We start from the raw sequence: 18,298 nt of genomic DNA, 5'->3' as shown, positions 1-18,298 counted from the left end.
TAAAAGACCATTTGCACATAGCAAGGTCAACTATTTTTAGTTGGCAGTTCTTTTCAGCTTTGGGCTGCAATCCTAGGTTTTCTTCTCCTCTTTCTCTGACCCCAGGCTATAATTTAAAACTTTCTTATTAACAAAAAGACTGACAGAGACATTTCATCTACTATATAAGTTCACTATTACTGTTTAAAAGATCACTGTAAAAAAAACCACTTTGTGAAGACAAAACCTACATACTGGAATAAAATTGAGAATATTCATATTACGATATGTACCAAAATTCTGGTCCAGGAACTTTCTGAAGAAAGCTGATTTTTTTTTTTTTCTTTCCAGGAGTCACCATCTTAAATCAAAATTCTCACACTCTCAAACATACTTGACTCACAACTACACTTTCAGTGACTGCTATGAAGACAGAATTACTCTGTAAAGGGTAAAGGTTTTAGGATACCTACACCTGTCTATAGAATACCCATGGCTGTCTCCATCATTATTAAAAGGTACCACCATGGAATCATGTTAGCAGGTAAAAAGCAGCAAAAGTTAATTTTAACCAGTGATCAGGTCTGCAATCAACACTGCAGCATACAGCCTCATTTATTTACAATCAGATCGGCTCAACTGTAACTAATGTCAGCAGAGTTATATTAGGAATTAATAAATACATCAGAGCATCCTAAGCGAAAAAGTACCCATCATGTACTCAATTACTTCTCTTAGTAAATGAAATATACTGAATTAAATGTGAAATATTTTTAAAAATCCTTTTAATTTTGCTGAAAACAAAAAAACCCCAAGGAAAATACTTTTTTTAGAAAAGAAAAAAGACGCTATTTAAACTCAGGTTGATACAATGATGGATAGGAACCTGCAAGGTCTTAGAAAAATCTGAAGATTTCTGCTCCTTTTTGGAAAGCAGGCTGTCACCCAGAAGAGAGAAGAACAGCTAATGAAAATGTCAGCAGCAGTTCAGCTTCCATCTCTCACTTCACATTGTCTAATTTCTGTCCTTTGGGACTCAGTTTCTAACTGCTCAATTCCCTAAAGCCTGAGGTTCCACTTCCCCCTACTCACAGCCAAGCCTGTCAGAAACTGTGAACTTTCAGAAACAACCAGGGAGGGAAAGAGCAGCATTAGATAAGAGAGCAACTCAATCCCTACAGAAACAAAATAAGGTAGGAAATACCTGCCTTCATAGTCCAATATTTAAATTAAATGGGTGTTGCAGTAGGCAACACACAGTCCCTTCTGTCCCCTGTCACACTAACCAGGATTAGGACTTGTTTCCAGATTGTTCTGTACAAGATGTGACAGGAGAAGGTTTTCCTATTCCCCCAGACTTTCCCGTTCCTCATTACAATGAAGCCACAGGTATATCCACACCAGCTTGACAGCTCCAAGTCCAGGCTCATATTTATCAGCCTTCGTAGCATAAAGCTCTGTACCTGATCAGTCCCAGCACAAATCCATCACAAACTACCACCTTTGCTTACTTTCTAGATATGCATGGTTTTGAGCATTTTAAAGTAAAGCATGAAAGGAAAAAACCCAAGGTTCCTGCCCAACAGCCTTCCAGTTAAGACATTTAGCTAGAACTAGCAAGGTAATGAGTCACCTCAAGTCTGTGACCTGACTGAGGAAAAACTGGAATTTGGTTCCCACCTCCCCAGGGAGCGAGGGACAATGCTGAGACACTATCAGACACAGCTATTTAGAGACAGTCAAATTCTTTCCCTGGCTTTTGATCTAGATTTTTTCCTGTCATCTAAAAGAGAAAAAAGAAATTTGGAAAAAAACATGGTCTTGAGAAGTTCATGCTATACAACAAAATGAACACTAGAAAAATTCTCAGATTTGTCCTATTTACACACAGACCTTGTTTAGTTCTAAGTTTATTTTAAAAATAATTCTATTAAGGAGAGCAAAGAGATTCTCTTTCAGTCCAGATTAGAGATCTGAAATACAAAGTTAAAAAACAAGAACAGAAACAGCATAAAATTACATATTAAGAGAGTCCTTTACCTAACATGACAAGTTTCAGACTACTCTCAGATGAGTAGGTGACTTCTATTTACTTGCAACAGCAACTGTTTTATAAAAAAAAAAAAAAAAAAAAGCCTTTTTTTTTTTTTTCCAAGTTTCACAGGTTCTATCTTTAATTCCAAGATACTGGGGTTTGCCCATGACCTGAACAAACTGTGGTGCTGGGTCAAACGCTGCTGCAGCTGAGATCAGTGCTAAAATGATCACGGTTCAATAGAAACAGGATCTGGCCTGGTGGTTCAGGCTCCATGCTTCAGTGTGTTTTGAAATAAAGTGTAGTATTTTTTAAAATTACATGCATTGTCTACATATTAAAAAGGAAACTGAAAATTAATTCCTTTTAGCATTGTCAGTTGCAGCTTTTTAAAAAAATGGGGTTTTTTTCAGTCTTTTTGAAATATCACTTTCATTTGGTTTGAAATGGGGTATTCAAATCCTTATCTGTAATTTTGGAGAGCTTTGAAACTTGCACACAAAATGTAGCCACTACCAAGGGGAAAGGAAGGGGGAAAGAGCAAGGATGGCAGGGGCTGTTTAACATCATTCAAGAGCATTTTTATTTACTGGATAGGAAGAATACTGTGTTGCACACAAAGAACAGGGGAGCAAGAACAGAGTGATGCTCAAGCTGGAATTTCACTTGTGTGTCCATGTCCACATGCTACCTGAAATTTGTGCAAGAGACATAAGCCTCAATTCTAAGCAGTCAGTGCTTATTTTTTACTTTTCCTAACACAAATACAACCCTCTTTCTGTCATCCTTAAAATAACTAATTGATATCAGTTGATATCCTGTTGCTGCTTCCAGCTATCACATACTACAATAATGAAACTCTCTTTGACTTCATTCACACCTTATGTGAACTTGTTTCAGTTTTGTATTCTCTCCCTTTTCTTCTACAAAATAACAATGTGCACTTATCTCTATAGATAGGAATATTCCTACTGACATTCAACATCTGAACAACAGAAGAGAATTCAAACATGCTCAATACTTACGGTTAGCAGGTTAATTAAATCCATATTAGGCTCTAAATGATGAGAGGCAGTTTGCAAGGAAACCAGTTCACTCAAGGTGATGGAAAGCTGCTGCATTTTCACTATGTTAACTTTGTTCTCATCTATCCAGTCGGGAAAAATGACATGGACAGCAATCAAGTCTTTCAAATGAACTCCTAAAATCGGAATTTTGAAGCCAACACAGTCAGCAAAAGCCTTGCGGTAGTTGCAGTAGTTTCCATTGGAAGAGACCAGCTCTGTCATTTCATTCCAGTCCTAGAAACAGCCACAGAAGCAAGTCTCTGTGAAAGCATTCATAGCATTTCCTTAATCTGTTTTACATGAGCACAACTCATGTCAGGGTGTCGACAGTGTTAATTTCCTCTCTGGCACTGGCAATCAAGCAGAGGATCTTGGTGAGCTGATCCTTCTCCACTGAGAGGAATGCACCAAAGTGCCTTTTAGATGCCCTGCCACGATCCAAGTATTGTGCTCGTGAGACACCTGCACTGCAGAACCCGTCAGACCTCAAAGAGGTGATGTTCTGCTCAATATCTCTGTATTTTGCAGTCCACCCTACCTTTGTGACTTCTGAAGACAGATGAGAATGAGTTTCTTTCAGGCGAGAGATAGAGCTGTGGCTTAGTCCTCCCACAACTGCCATCAGTGTGTTGAAGTTCTGAAGGTGAAGGAGCTTCTGCAGGAGATGGATCATGCAAAATTAAAAATCAAGGAAACACATGTGGCAGCTATCCAGTGTCACACACGACAAGCTACAGAAGACAACCTATCACTGCTAAAACAGAAATCACTAAACCAGGGTACATACGAGAATAGTTCAGCATGTCTTTTTTTAATTAGCTTAGCTCCAGAAGAAACATGCAATAGTGACAGTTACTAACTAGAATACAACAAAGAAAAGTTATTTTATAGTTATGTCTGCTAGTTAAAAAACACAGACATACCACACCTGAATAAATAAATAGCCTGCAGCGGTGCTGAACAGACTATTCACTGAGGAAACAGCCCAAAGAGCACCCAGTTTGTTTACTGCTATCTCAATATTATTGCTTTATACTGGAAGAAAAACACTCATATGCAAGACTTACTTGTGCAACATTGATAAACTTCGTGATTACTTCTGCCCTTTGCTGGGGTGTTGGTTTGCTGAGAACCATGAGCTGGACCCATTTGGAGATACCATTAAATAAAGCAATAGATCTCTCCAAAGTAGGATTGTTCTCCAAGCAGCCATGGATCACATAGCTTTGGTAGTCGGTGAACTAATAGAGGAAAGACATTTTCAGTAAAAAGAGTGGACAACTTCAGAGTCAAATTGAAACTTGGATCATTTTTTTCTTTTAAAAGCTCCTTGTGCTGCACATCAATTCTTTCTTAAAAGTTTGGTTTTTGCTTTTTTTTTTTTTGGTGGTTGTTTTGTTTTTTTTTTACTTAAATGTCAACTTTAGTGTTGTGTGGCAGCTAACGCAGGAGCTTGCATGATGAGCATGGTTACTACTTCCATGGAATTTTCTGTCCTGTAATTTAATCAACACTTACAACATTTTATTCTGTGTAGTTTTACTTGACATGCCCATGGCACGATATTCTATAGGAATTATCTAGCGCTACAAGCAAGAAGCATATAACAAAGAGCTTTCATCCCACTCCAATTTCCTGACAAACTCCATTGTTGATGTAAAGAGGGAAATCTTGGCCCCACTGAAATCAACAGGAGCTCTGTTACTTTTCACAGGAGCTTGAACTGCATCCCAAGAAGCTAACTATGCACTCATTTTCTTCCGCCTATGTAAAAAAATTCTGTCGCACAAGGAGCTACTTCTGATAAATCTTACTCCTTTTGATGTCATTGTTCAATTCCTGTGTATTCATGGACATGGTTCTACATGGGAGAGCTACGGCTTGCAAGAATTAGATTTCCCTAAATGTTTGGAAAACATTTTCCAGCTGTCCCTTAAAGACAGATTTGCAGAAGCTTATGATGTAACTCCAGCTCGTGTAGGGAGTTGCTAGCAATGCCAGCTAACACAGGTGTCTTGGTCTAAGATGATCAAAAATTGCCTGCTAGAAAACCGTATGATGCATATACTCTTACACAGCAGGTGCCTGTCTCAGAACTGCAGATAAACAGTATTTCAGTGTTCAGATACTTCTAAATATTTTCTGTGATAGTTAACACTGCCCTTTCTCCTCTCCCATATTTTTTCAAAATAGGTAAAACCAAAGCCAGGATTCAGCCTAATTGTCTTCTACAATTACATAGCTTGGAAAAAACCAAGTAGTACAAGATTAATTAACTGCAATTGGCTGCAGAGAAACATCTGAAATAGCAAAATTCAAGCTGAAGAATTAACAGACAAATTAGGAACAAGAAGGAAAAAAAAAATTCATTGTAGGTCTGAGTTTTCCTCCTGGAATTTCAAAGGGAATTAAAACGTATCTTCAGTCTAGTCAGAAATCCATGCCTTTTTTCTTGTCCCTCCCTCCTTCTTTGAGGTTAGCATTACACAGATCACAGTAGGGTGTTTTCCCATGATTTGAAGTCTAGAGTTATAAAACTTTGAACGTTATTAAATGACATCAAAAGCGATTCTATTTAGACTGGTTTCAGCTCTCATTGATCTCTTTTTCCTTCCTCTTTTGAAACAAACTCACTCACATATTTTTCTTAGTTTGGATTTCTTTCATGCTCCTAAACACTTTTTAAAAGTCTAATTTTTTTTGCTGAAGAGAATTTGTCATCTTGAGACCTTACTGCTTCAATTTGCCACCAGATACAGTGGCATCATGCGACCTTTTCACATGGGTATCTGCCAGCAGAAATCAGCATTTCTTTTGGCATTTGGGTTACTCATTTGTTTTGCTTTAGTTTCTACTTTCATTTTCATCCATTTTTGCCTCTTGTTCTTGTACAATACTGTGTGAAAAGAAGCATCTGTATCTGAGTTTCCTACAGAACCAATATGGGAGAAAATATTCTTCTGCACAGGCAAGAACCTGTTCTTGCAGGTTTTCAAGACCCAACTGGCAAAGTCCCTGAAGAACATGGTGTGTCCCAGAGCTGACCTTGCTTTGGGCAGGGGGTTGGCCTGGAGGCCTCCTGATATCCATTCCAACCTGAGTGATCTTCTGATCCTAAGTTGGCAAATGAAAGGACAGTTTCTGAAGAAGTGGTGGGGAGCGAACAGAGACTATAGAAGGACTATATATATTTCAGTCTCTTCAAAAATTATTCATTGCAAAGACTGATGTTTACTAAAAAGTAATTATTTTCCTCAGAGGAAAAAAACCCCAACCCTGAAGATTTTGAACACTAATATTAGTTTAATCAATTGCTGCAACACATGGTAGCAGTAGCATTTAGTGGTAATTTTTACCCAGGATTTCTCCACAAAATTAACTTCTGTCACCAAAAGCATCAGTCATGAAAAAGATAAAGGAAGTGCTGGTGCAGCCATGGCTATGCTCATTATATGAAGGATTATAAAGATTTACTACACTGAAATGTTGAGGGGAAAAAGTCCTAAGTGTTAAAACATATGAATCAGGCTCCTAATTGCAAGTGACAAAGTTGTAGGCTTCTTACAGAAATTCTCCTAAAAGATTTATGCTCCAGAAAAGTGAGATGTTCAGCTAGCTCAATGGGCTCCAGATGGTCAAACAGCAGGCAGGCTTTTCCTTTCTTGGAAATCCTCTTCCTCTGTGTAACTCTTCTCATCCAGTCATAGGAAGGACTGCAACAGCAAAATAGGTATAAATTCTCAATTCTGTTTGGGTATATGCGAGTGTAGCCCACAGTTTGCACACATAGTAGGAAATTACCAAGAGATAGACCATGAACTTTCTGATCTGTGACATCCAGCACATAACAAACCCTTGGAGTAAGACCTGTTCACAAGCATAACAGAAGATAAGAATTTTGGAGGCACTACTGCAGATGATAAATAACGGCAGGTTTCTATCAGAACTAAAAGGATAACATAGTCTTCTGTATGATACAGGAAGCCATAATTAAAAAATGTTTTGGAAATACAAGAACAGGTCACACAAAATTCTGATAAAGAATAAAAAAAAAACCAAAACCAAAAAAGACTTGCATAACATCAAAGATTAATTATTATTCTGTAAGACCACAGATCCATGAAATAATGGAATAACAGAAACAGTCAGTCAAACAACTAACAAAACAGTAAGAAGTTGGTGGATAAAAAGGACAAATCATTTGCTTACAAGCAATGGAATAATTCCTATCCATATACAGTAAAAGCACTTCAGAGAGCAGAAAGAGGTTGCTAACAATATTTTAAAATGAAGATTTAAGATTAAATATTCACGTGATTTCACTGCTATTTTTCGTGCAGCATTTGCTGAGATTAATAGTGCTGTTCTTCCAGGTGACTATGCCATTTTTAATTAAGGAAAAATCACTATGCCTAAGAAAATCTACAATATCAGGTGAGACACAAGAACCTGTCTGGTGATGTTTAAAAGGTAACTTTCATTTCAGCATGTCAAGGAAATAGCAGTTTTGGTGCAATAAAACTACAAATATGAATGGTGAAGATTATCCAGTTAAATCACAGAAAAGAAGTACACAGAAAGCCATTAGAAAAAATTAACAGGTTACTGATGACACAACAAAAAGGCCTCCCTGTGAAAATGCAAGATGTATACAACAAGCTAGTCACCGCATCGCTCGTCATTCCATATGAAAAATTACAGGAAAAAAGTAATATTAATCACATAATTGGCACTACCTTTGATAGGAAAATTATTTTTTCCCCATTAATATTAAAAAGCTACATACAGATAAGAATATTCTCTTTACTGTGACACTACAAGTAGAATTTCAAATTAATAACAACTTCAAGTTTAGAAGACAATATAACCTTTCTGTAACTCCTTTTTTGCTCTCTCAAGATCAAGATGGCCCTTAATATTTTTATGTTTTGCACAGAACTAGAATTCTGCTATTACAGAGACAAAGAGAAAGAAGTTGATGCTCATGACACCCTTACATGCTGGAGATATCAATGAGATGGATGTGATCCTCATATCCAAGCTGGCTGGCTACTTCTCGAAACTCTTCAGTCAAACGAATCAGCCCAAGATCCAAATTAAACTCTGCAGGAAATTCCAAAATCCAGTATCTGAAATACACAGACAGCGGTTAAGAGATGCCCAGGGATTCAAGCATAACATTCAGTGGCTGCGTATATGTACATACAATTTTTTTTTTTAATAGGACTTACAAATATTTCAGACCCACTGGGCAGAGAGGGTGGACTACCTCAACCTATTGCTTCTGTAATTATCTGTGACATTGAAGTAGCAAAAGCCACTTTATCATATGATTTCCTTTGGTTAACACACCACCACACAGCAGCATTCTAGTGAAATGCAAAATTAAAGTGATGCCTTAGGTGGGACACACAAAAGGCACATGCAGTGTCCTGACTCATGATGCCAGGACACCCAGGTGACACTTGCACTTAGCCCTTTTCCATGCGAGACACTTTGTCTGCTCAGAACAGATTTTGCAATGAAAATAAAAATGTGAATTTGAGTGGCAGTTCTACCACCATAACCATGTAAATGGGATGTCTCCTCTGCTATTTAAGGGGGTATGGAAAAGGCTTTATCAGTCCTGCTTTCAATAACCCCCTTCACCTTTCTTCACAGCAATATAGCTTAGTCCAGAGGATGGAAGAAAAAAACATTTGTTTGAGGGAAGCAGGTTATATCATGTTAACTTCAAAAATCGGGGTTTCTCTTTTATGGGGAAATGTTCCTACACAAGCACAGCTTGTACAGGACACATGAAAGCTTTCCCACAGAAACAAGGTCAGAGACAGGCAGTGGAAGGATTAGAACATACCCAACCTGTAATAGCTGTGGCGTCACTAACACACTCCTGTCGTCATAAATTAGGGAGGGATTGCGTGGACTGAAGCCAGCAGCCTAGAGACAATTGTCCTCTACCACACTAGATTACATCTTGAAGCAAAATGTGACTCTGTTCTGTCTGGCACTGAACTAGTCTCCCTCTAAGGGGTGTCACACTCAAACACTGGGTAAATCATAATAAGTTTTCAATCAGCTTTTTAGCTCAATTCAGTTAAGTGTCTTAAAGGCTGGGTGGATCGATTTAAGTGTTTTCAAAGCACAGAAAGTCACTGTTCACTATGAACTGGAGATCAAGGGGGGGAGGGGAAGAAAAAGCTTTCTATTTCCATGGTTTAGTTTTAATTTTTCACAAAAAGAAATTATATTGATAGTATTCACAAAAGCATAAACCCAAAATCCTTAAAGGGCCAGAAGCATGCTTACCTCATGAAATAGCAGATTTTTAATCTGAATTCATTGCAGTTCTCCCCACTGGCATCTCTATATGTACACTAGTTAAAGAAAGCTTTGTGTACCTTGATTCTGTAATGTTTTTATCAACAGAAGAGACTGACACTAGACCAGCTGAATAAAAAACAGTATTAAACTTTTCTTCTAGAGATAACCACAGTATGCTCTGATATTTCATTCACTTTCACAGCATCTTTGCGGAATAATACCATTTCCTAGCTACCACTTCGTTTTTTGCCCTGAATATTCTGCTGAACAGTTTCTTGCCAGCTCTGTCTAACCAAATATGATAATACTTATGAAGTCTTTAAGAGGTACAAATGACATGTAGGTGCTTAGCTACCACTGGAAGTTCATAGTAGTCATAGGCCAGCCCACTGGATACATTTGAAAAGTTATCTTGGATGCATATTTCCACTTACTTGAAGTTAATGCAAAGTATGCCTCAGTATGCTCGTGCATATGGAAAAAGTCCACAAGCAGTAGCATAAAGAAGCTCACAGACTCCCATCTTTTAGTTTGAAAAAAAATCACCTCTAAACATTGTCACTAATTGACACATTTTTACATGCAGTCACAGAAACAATCTGCTTTTGACGTTGCAATGTTGATTTGCAAGGCTTTGTGAAAGGATATGTGGACAGCAGCTTGCCAGCCAGCTCTGTGGAAGGCAGATACCACCGGTGCATTAAAAGAAAGGTTCTTGGCAAATGGCTGGAGCACCGATTGCCTTTGTCATCTGCAAAAGAGAAACAATGAGTTACCCATGTTATTCATGAACAGAGAAGAGCTTTTATTGAGAGTATCAGATAGGAAGGATCAAAGGTGGAAATGTTGGCTCATTATCTACCAAATAAGTAGGAAACAAAACCAAAGCACAAAAATGCTCCTTTAATGGTAACAATTGCTAGACTGTAGTGCTAGGTATTTAAAGGGACCCCCCCCCCCCCGCCCCAAACCAGCATAGATAACAGGCCATAGCTACAAAAATGTGGCATGGGCACTATGCTAAACATTATACAAAGAGACTGCCAGTAATCCAAAGAACAAATGCAAAATTAGTTCACCAAAAGGACGGGAAGATAATTGACGTACAACCACTTCCAGTATTTGCTTTATTGCAGCTTTATATCTCTATGCTAACTATCAGATGGTTAAAAAAAAAAAACCAGAACTGCCTCAAGGATTTCAATGTCAAAACAGCACCTCACATCTGTGCCCAGGGTCCCATCTCCAGCTGCCTTACAGACCTTTGTGTCTTTGCAATGTAGTCACTGAAACCATGGAAAGAGTTATTCCCTGGCAGGCTGGCTGACCATCAGTCTTCCTCAACATCTGCAACCTTAGGTTATTCTCTGTCTGTCACTCTTAATTTTAAAAGACAGTACATGATATGCATGTATGAAATGGGAACCACACATGGACTATACTTGCAGGAGTGTGTATACAAGGAAGAGAGGCGTGATTTCTAACGGACAACAAGTATATGGGCTCTGCTAATACTTCCATTAGGTTTTAGAACAACAGGTTTGATAGTGGTCTACAGAAATGAATATATGGGGATTCACTACAGTCAGTAGGCATGATCTGTCCATCCCCCAATTATTTAACCTCTCTTACCTTTAGATACTTCTTTCTGTCCACAAGGGAAAAAAATGTAATACCTCATTCCAATCAAAAGCTGTCCTGCATTTCAAGAGAATCTAAATGTAGCTTAGTTAATTTCAAAGCATTTAAGCCCATCCATGAGCTCATCTGACTGCAACGTGACACATGTCGTGATTAATGGTGTTATGGATCAAGGACCCATTTCATCACTTCTTTCCTTCAGACCTGGTACATCACATTTTAATAAGAGTAAAAAGATTACATGAACTATAAGTCATATTCTTGCCAATTATTGCATGATGATTTGGAAAACCTTTCCAAAAAAGGACTGGTCAGAAATGCAGCTGTGTAACCAACCACTCAAGACAAAGATCAGTGCCAGAAATAACTCCTTGAATAATTCAACTAAACACTTCTCTTGGTGAAGGCCAGCATTTTAAAAACCACTATACTCACCATTGTGCAGTATCTGTATTAAGAAAATTTAATACAGTATGCATGTGTTTAAAATTCTGGCCTCTGTGATTCTGGGCCAAAATGAAACATGGAAAATTTTACAGAACAGAAATGTTGATTGCCAAGGGAAAGACTGGCTAAATCAGAGAACAGCAGGGATTACATTATAAGATGGATTTCAAGAATAGCAAAGTAAATTATTGAAAAAGCATACCAAACATTTCAATACAAGTGTTCAAAAGCTCATCTAATGTTGCAGCCTTCCCAAGCGTGTTTGACCCCATTGTCCTTTAATTGTTGTCAAAAAATATTAGACATTTTCACCAAGTAGAAGGATGCTTCTTCAGCTGTGCAGCTTTTTCACTTTATTGTTGGTTGCATTCTTAGCTGGACTTCAAGGAAAATCTGAAGAAAGTAAAATAAATCATAATTATATGACTACATGGAAGACTGATCATAGTGCAATGTTTACAGTTCAACTCATCTTTTCTATAAACTTTTTCCCCTGAAAAATACGGAGCATGTGAAAGACTGCCATAAGCTTTCCCTACATTCCAGCCCGAGTTTTTAAAGTGTTGTCCAATTGTTTGTCCACTAGCACAAAATAAATCCATAGCTAGGGTCATAAAACAGAAACCAGATGGCAAATGAGGGCACGCATGTACAATGACGCACATTTTGTTCAGGTCATTTTATTTACACTTGATAAGTCACTTTTTGTTAATAACCCTGCTTTTATGATTTTAAGCATAACCATTTTTCCCCCTAAGTTTACCAGTTCATGGTAATGCTAATGGTCTTAATTGGCACAGACCACATAAAATGTTTCATTAAGTTCACAGCAAACATTAAACTAGGAGGCAATTTTTCAAATAACCTTAAGATCAGTCTCTACAGTTTTTAAATAAATGTTCTCATGGAAGCTGAACACTCACGGAAAGCTGAACACATAGAGAAACTTCTAAATTGTACCATACATCTACTATGCATTTAATTATCACATATCCATTTACCTAAAAGATGCACAAAATGGAAATAATTTCCCAGCTTATATTTAAAGAAGAGAATAAATCAGTATTTTATTGTCTGTGTGTGACTAAGCCCCACTACTGCCTGACCATTAGTGTTTGAAATGTGACAAACAATTACAAAGTAAATCCAGCAACTTTTCTAGAAAAAAAAACAAGAGTAGAGCTAAAACAGTCCTTGAAGCAAAAAAATGCAAAAAAAAAATTTTGGGAAATTTCTTTTCAAAGGTTCTTGCACGTAACATAATTTAATGTTCATCGCGCAAAGCACTGATGAACCATATAACTGCTTTAATTCGCCTACAAATATAAAGTTTTTCTCTGCTGAAAGGGTTGTCAAACATTGGAACAGGCTGCCCAGGGAAGTGGTTGAGTCACTATCCCTGGAGGAATTTAAAAGACCTGTAGATGTGACACTTGACACACAGGGATGAAGTTTAGTGGTGGACTTGGCAGTGCTGGGTTAACAGTTGGACTTGATGATCTTAAAGGTCTTTTCCAACCTAAACAATTCTATGAATCTACACTATTATTTTCAGATGGGTTCCTACAGCCAGGCTTTTTCTGGTCCCATCCAACAATGGATTTAGGCATGACACACTTTTCCCTGAAGCTGAGAGAAGGGCCCTGCAAGAAATCAGCACAGCTTACTGTCAGTGCACACACGATGCTGCAGCTTGGGTCAGCCAACAGGAAAGCTGAGCAGAGAGGTGCAAGCAGTCAATCCTGCCCCACCAGTGCCCTCCTCCTAGCCAGAAGAAAGCACTTTCCTCTGTTTGATGGTGCAAAACCCCCTTTTGAAGGAACACATGCCTGTTTTTTCCAGGATTCACGCAGAGCTCCTATTTGCAACAAATTGGGGGAAAATATTCCCTTCACACAACAGTAAGCAGTCAGAGCGCTCACCCAAGAAAAAGGGGAAGGTGGATACACAGTGGTCCTTGGCTTTGAACCCATGCTTGGCATTAACACAAAAAGCATCCTAACAGCTCTGGGGATAGCCTGGGTAGCCTTAATGCTTCCTGCTGGAGCTGTGCCATCACACAAACCCCAAAGCTGTCTGAAGTGGACCAGAGAGAGAATACAGGGAGGTACATGGCTCTTCAACCTGCTGGTCAGGCCACACATGAGCCAGGGTTACCCTAGGTTCAGTCTTCCTTCCCAAAACTGTTTATACATTTAAAGTGAAGAAAAGCGAGTAAAGCACTTGCTTGGTTTACTTGCATTGAGAGTTAGCCAGCAGCTGAGCTGTGTTCTTCAGGATCACAACTTTGTACTTTGGCATCTAACTTTTGCTAGAATCCCTTTGTAAGTAAGTAAATATATAGAAGTAAAGAACTTTGGGCATGTTCGTCCTTTTTGACCTTCCCCAAATCCTTCTCTACGTGCTTCAACTACCAGCTTGATTTTTCACAGACAGCTAGATAGCTTTTCCAGCTTTATCTGACTTAGTTTTTTCTTCAAGAGGAGAAAAATGAAATAAATCTTAAATTGGCTATTTCAAAATACTATTTAGTCAGCTCTTTAAAAAACAGAGTTGAGAAAAGCCAGCGCATTTTCTGCCTATCCCTTGAAAATTGCTGAGCGTGAAATGTACAAAGGAAAAGATTTGATCTGGCTTTTCAGTTTTTTGTTAGTATTACCGTCCTTCGTAGCATACTGCATAGAAGAGCATCATCTGTGTCTTCTGTTGGCAACAGCTCAAAGGCAGCTATATAGTAACTAACAAGTAATGCTCTGTGGAAAATTGCAGGAATTTTTAAAAAAAATATATGACAACTACTTGACTAGTGGATACCTAGACCCTGATGTTACAGTAACATGCTCCCAAACAGCCTATGTGGCCACTAAAGGGTTTTATTCTCATAACGTTTCTAAAAGAGTAAAACGTTTCCACTGGAGGAAGAACTGGCTGACTGGGGCTAAGCCACATATCCACAGCGGAGCCAAAACCTGGGATCACATCTCTGAACTGCAGATGCCAGCTACCACCATTACATCATTATTTGTGTGATTAAGCACTGCTGTTCTACTAGAACAATAAATGTCTTTTCTAGATCATGCCACAATAGTATCCAACCACACCACCGACTCTAGAGATGGAGGAGTAAAATACAACTATCAATTTAATCTACATAAATAAATTATATTCTGATAGTCAATGTTTCAATGCAAGAGAAGCACAAAAAGAAAATAAAATCATAGCAAAGCTTTTCTATATGAAATAAGTGGTTCCTATTAAAAAAATGATTGCCAAAGGTACAGTTGCACTTCCAAATAAAGATAACCTTGAGAAACTCTGCCCCCAGTTGCTTTCCAACCTAAACATCTCATTGCTGTCCAGCTGTTTCAGGAGAATTCAGGAAAGCTGGGTAAGAAAAACAGAGTTCACTCAATGACATCACACAGTTAGTAAGTGATTGCATAGTATAATGAAACTAAAAAAATAAATTTCTGCCTTATAATGATTATAAAAATTCTGCCACGTGCTGGGAAGGGATTTCCTGGTGATAGTCAGGGATTGGTGAAGGCTACAGCAGTAGGAATTTGATCAGTATGGACCTCAGCACTCCTTCAAAGCCTACAGCTTTGTCTAAAGGACCCCCTTCATTTAGGTAATAGATACAACAAACCAAGTCATTCTATCAGGCATGTAATGCTTTATTTCATGAAATGGTACCATTATGGGATGCACACTTCCCACCTGGGAGGAAGCAGAAACATCTGTAGCGATGTGCCCAAAGGCAAGAAGTTTGTGATGGACTGACTACAAAACATACAGTCCCTTCCAGGTCTCGCTGTCAGCCTGACCGCCACACACACACAGGCAGTTACTTTGAGCAGGTGGCTTTCCTTGGTACTCTTGTGCAATGTAATTGCATTTTGGAAGTCTTGAGATTGCACTATTGTGGACAATTTGTCTTGACAGATGTATTTAAAACAAGTGTGCAGGCTGTGAGCTCTTGAGACAGATGTGGTCAGGTGTAATACATTAGTTTTGGAAAGAAACAGGGTACCCTGCCAGCAAACTTGTGGTCTTACGCAAAAGCGCCAAATGGTGTGAACAGAGTGGTCAGCATGCAGCCAAGTTTTAAATGTTGGCTACTGTCGTTAGTAAAACCCAAAGACATCACTTTCACTGCTGGAGGCTACTAAGGGGAGGTCCACACCTACAAGCTATGGCAATTTAACTAATACTAAAATGTCAAGCCAGCACAAACCCCTGTGTGGTCACCACTTTCACATGGATTTCAAGCAAGTTATATTGGTTACAGGTGCAAGCTAAACCTATAAGTCAGGCTTAAAATAGGCTTAAATTTGACATACAGTAATATTTATTTAGCTAAATGAAATTTAAACAGTTTTTTAGTCAAGCCAAAGTAAACGTACGCGTAGCATTTTCCCCATTAATTAAACGTGGGCTATTTTCCTTCTACTTAGGGACAATAAATAAAGCCACATGCAAACAGTTCAACTTTGACACACAGGCACCTCTACGGATCTTAGTTTATCCATAAACTTTCCAGAGGCCTGCACACAGGAGACTCATATCCTTTACAAGATTAGGACATTCTTGGGGGCTTAAGTAAGCCAGACCTCCCCTTGTCTCCCCCCCTCCAAGCCTACACAACACATCACTGAATGCTTACATTAAACTGCTTCCACCTGGCTGCTGCAGAAAGAGTGCTAAATGTGAGCAGCCAAACAGGGAGATAGAATAACAGCGTGCAGAAAAAGAAGCTTAGAAGAAATAGAATCTCATGAGAAGGTTTAAGGACAAGTTCCCTTGACACACCTTTTTCCTTTGTCCTGTAGACGTAGTGGAGGCTCTTGCAATGAAGCCCTTCCTTGTGATTAGTCTCCACACGTATTAATATAATCACCATAACAACAATCCCGGCTGGGACACACATAACGGCTGCATCTTTTCCTACACAGGTGCAATCAAGGCATCTGTTTGGGCTCAAGTCAACACAGGTCTCAGGTTCGCTAATGCATGGTTCCTGAGACTTTTTTCTCTCTAAGCAGTTAAATATTTCATGTAGGTGGTCAGTACCAGTTTATTTATTATAGTACACACAAATCCATTTCTAGAAAACTCTGAGCAAGTGACATACATGATCAGGTTTCTCCAGCATCTGACACGTACTGAAGCTGTGCTAGGCAGGAAAAGGCAATGGTGCAGGTTTGTCAGGCAGCCTAATGCCACTGCTTCTGTCCCAGGCCATGATCTCAACCATCACACGCAGCTGGCTGCAGGATGGCACATCAGGCTTACTGATGGCACTTGTCATGCAGAGCAAAGACACAGAACAAAGGAGAAACTGTGGCACTGCTCCATGAATGCAAGATACAAGCCTTGCTGGGGGCAGGAGAGGAATGAAAATATAATTTGAGAGTCCTGGGCTCATCTGATGTGACTCACCAGTACTCGTTCACCTTTGCTACACACCCTTAGACAGTAGTAACACAATAAACCACAGTATCTGTTTGCACCCTATTACTTCGATTCACTCTCTTTTCTGGATAAAAGAGGAACTTCAAAAGACACTAAACAGAGTGGGACATCCATGGCTGAAAAAGGGAGAGAACACAGGGGTGGTTAGTGGTTATGTGTACACTGCTGGTATATGGCTAAAGCCAAACCTCACGTTAGCAACAGACACTGCATAGGATATTAGTGGCTCCCCAGCTCTACAGTCTCCATGGGATAAAGTTTCACCTGCTCCATGTCATTCATGTACCCCAAACCAGTGTAATCTCTGTAAAGCTTATCTTATTGGCAATTAACATAAATATTTAATTACTGATTTGGGTATTAGGAAACAAAAAGGACAAATATCAGAACATCTTTCCTCCCACTTACCCGTGCTTAGCTTCACTCCAGACACCTCTCCTTCCCCCTTGTTATATTGCTGCAGGTTGCATCCAGTCCCTTTGGTGAGAAAATGAGCAGTGCAGGAGGTCAAGATCAGTACACAGCAGTTTCTCTCTGCTGCTCCTTCCTTCTCACTCTCGTCCTATGCTCCAGCATGGGTCTTCTACGGGCCACAGTCCTTTCAGGGAAGTACCTGCTCTGTCACAGAGCACCTCCTTGTTCTCTGACCTTGTTATTCCCTCTGTTCTTCCCTCCTCCTCTCCATTCCCTTGTTCTCTTCATGTTCCTTCCCCCTCCTTGGCATTTTCTGCCTTTTCTTAAATTTGTTTTCACAGATGTGCCACTAACTCAGCTGATGGGCTCAGCTGCAGCCTGTGATGGCTCCCTTGCAAAGACAGCTGGAAGTGGCTGCGTCTGACACAGGGCAGCCCCTGGCCTTCTCCTACAGAGGCCGTGCCTGCAGCTCCCCTGCTGCCAAAACCTTGCCACTTACATCCCATGTAGTCTAAGGGATGAGCCCTTGTTGCCGTAGCACAAAAGTATGCAAGATATATATTGTCGAAACGTATTTCATTATGCTTAATTTTGAGAGATCACTGAGCTAAATATTTACTTTCAGGTCATCACAGGTCACTCAATTAACATAGAAGGGTATTATAAATGGTCTCGGGACCTAGACATTTGTCCTTTTATAGGAACAGAGGTTAAATGAACAGGACCACAGGTAAGAAAACAAGTGGATATACAGATCTGCTCATATTCGCTACCAAACTACTAGCTCAGAGCCACATAATGCCCTGTAGAAGTTCATAAATTAGCATATGAGGTACAATACATGCTGACCTAACATGAAAAGAGAAGCTTACAGAAATCATGAGGAATGCTAACGGACAGTCACACGACCAAATAC

The 18,298-nt window shown here is 39.2% G+C and overlaps 1 protein-coding gene across 9 annotated transcripts in view; it reads right to left on the bottom strand.

Moving 5' to 3' along the window:
* RASGRP3 (RAS guanyl releasing protein 3) overlaps positions 1 to 18,298 on the bottom strand; it is a 61,446-nt gene that overhangs the window by 19,075 nt on the left and 24,073 nt on the right. For 7 of the 9 annotated variants that reach the window (XM_055726103.1, XM_055726098.1, XM_055726099.1 and 4 more), the window contains 8 exons: positions 11,696 to 11,886; positions 10,056 to 10,156; positions 9,391 to 9,455; positions 8,079 to 8,210; positions 6,647 to 6,794; positions 4,149 to 4,322; positions 3,620 to 3,736; positions 3,040 to 3,315 (listed from right to left, as the gene is read on the bottom strand). In XM_055726103.1, coding sequence (XP_055582078.1) covers positions 3,040 to 3,315; positions 3,620 to 3,736; positions 4,149 to 4,322; positions 6,647 to 6,794; positions 8,079 to 8,210; positions 9,391 to 9,455; positions 10,056 to 10,156; positions 11,696 to 11,765 — 1,083 coding nt within the window. In that variant the 5' untranslated portion in view covers positions 11,766 to 11,886. Of the gene's footprint in view, positions 1 to 3,039; positions 3,316 to 3,619; positions 3,737 to 4,148; positions 4,323 to 6,646; positions 6,795 to 8,078; positions 8,211 to 9,390; positions 9,456 to 10,055; positions 10,157 to 11,695; positions 11,887 to 17,376; positions 17,446 to 18,298 lie in introns of all 9 variants that reach the window. The other 2 variants (XM_055726101.1, XM_055726104.1) reach the window with 1 other exon arrangement.

The sequence above is a fragment of the Falco cherrug genome, chromosome 13 (genome assembly GCF_023634085.1).
Source record: "Falco cherrug isolate bFalChe1 chromosome 13, bFalChe1.pri, whole genome shotgun sequence".
Classification (NCBI taxonomy): domain Eukaryota; kingdom Metazoa; phylum Chordata; class Aves; order Falconiformes; family Falconidae; genus Falco; species Falco cherrug.
Note: the sequence above shows the minus strand (reverse complement) of the source record. Positions and strands in the feature narration are given on the sequence as shown.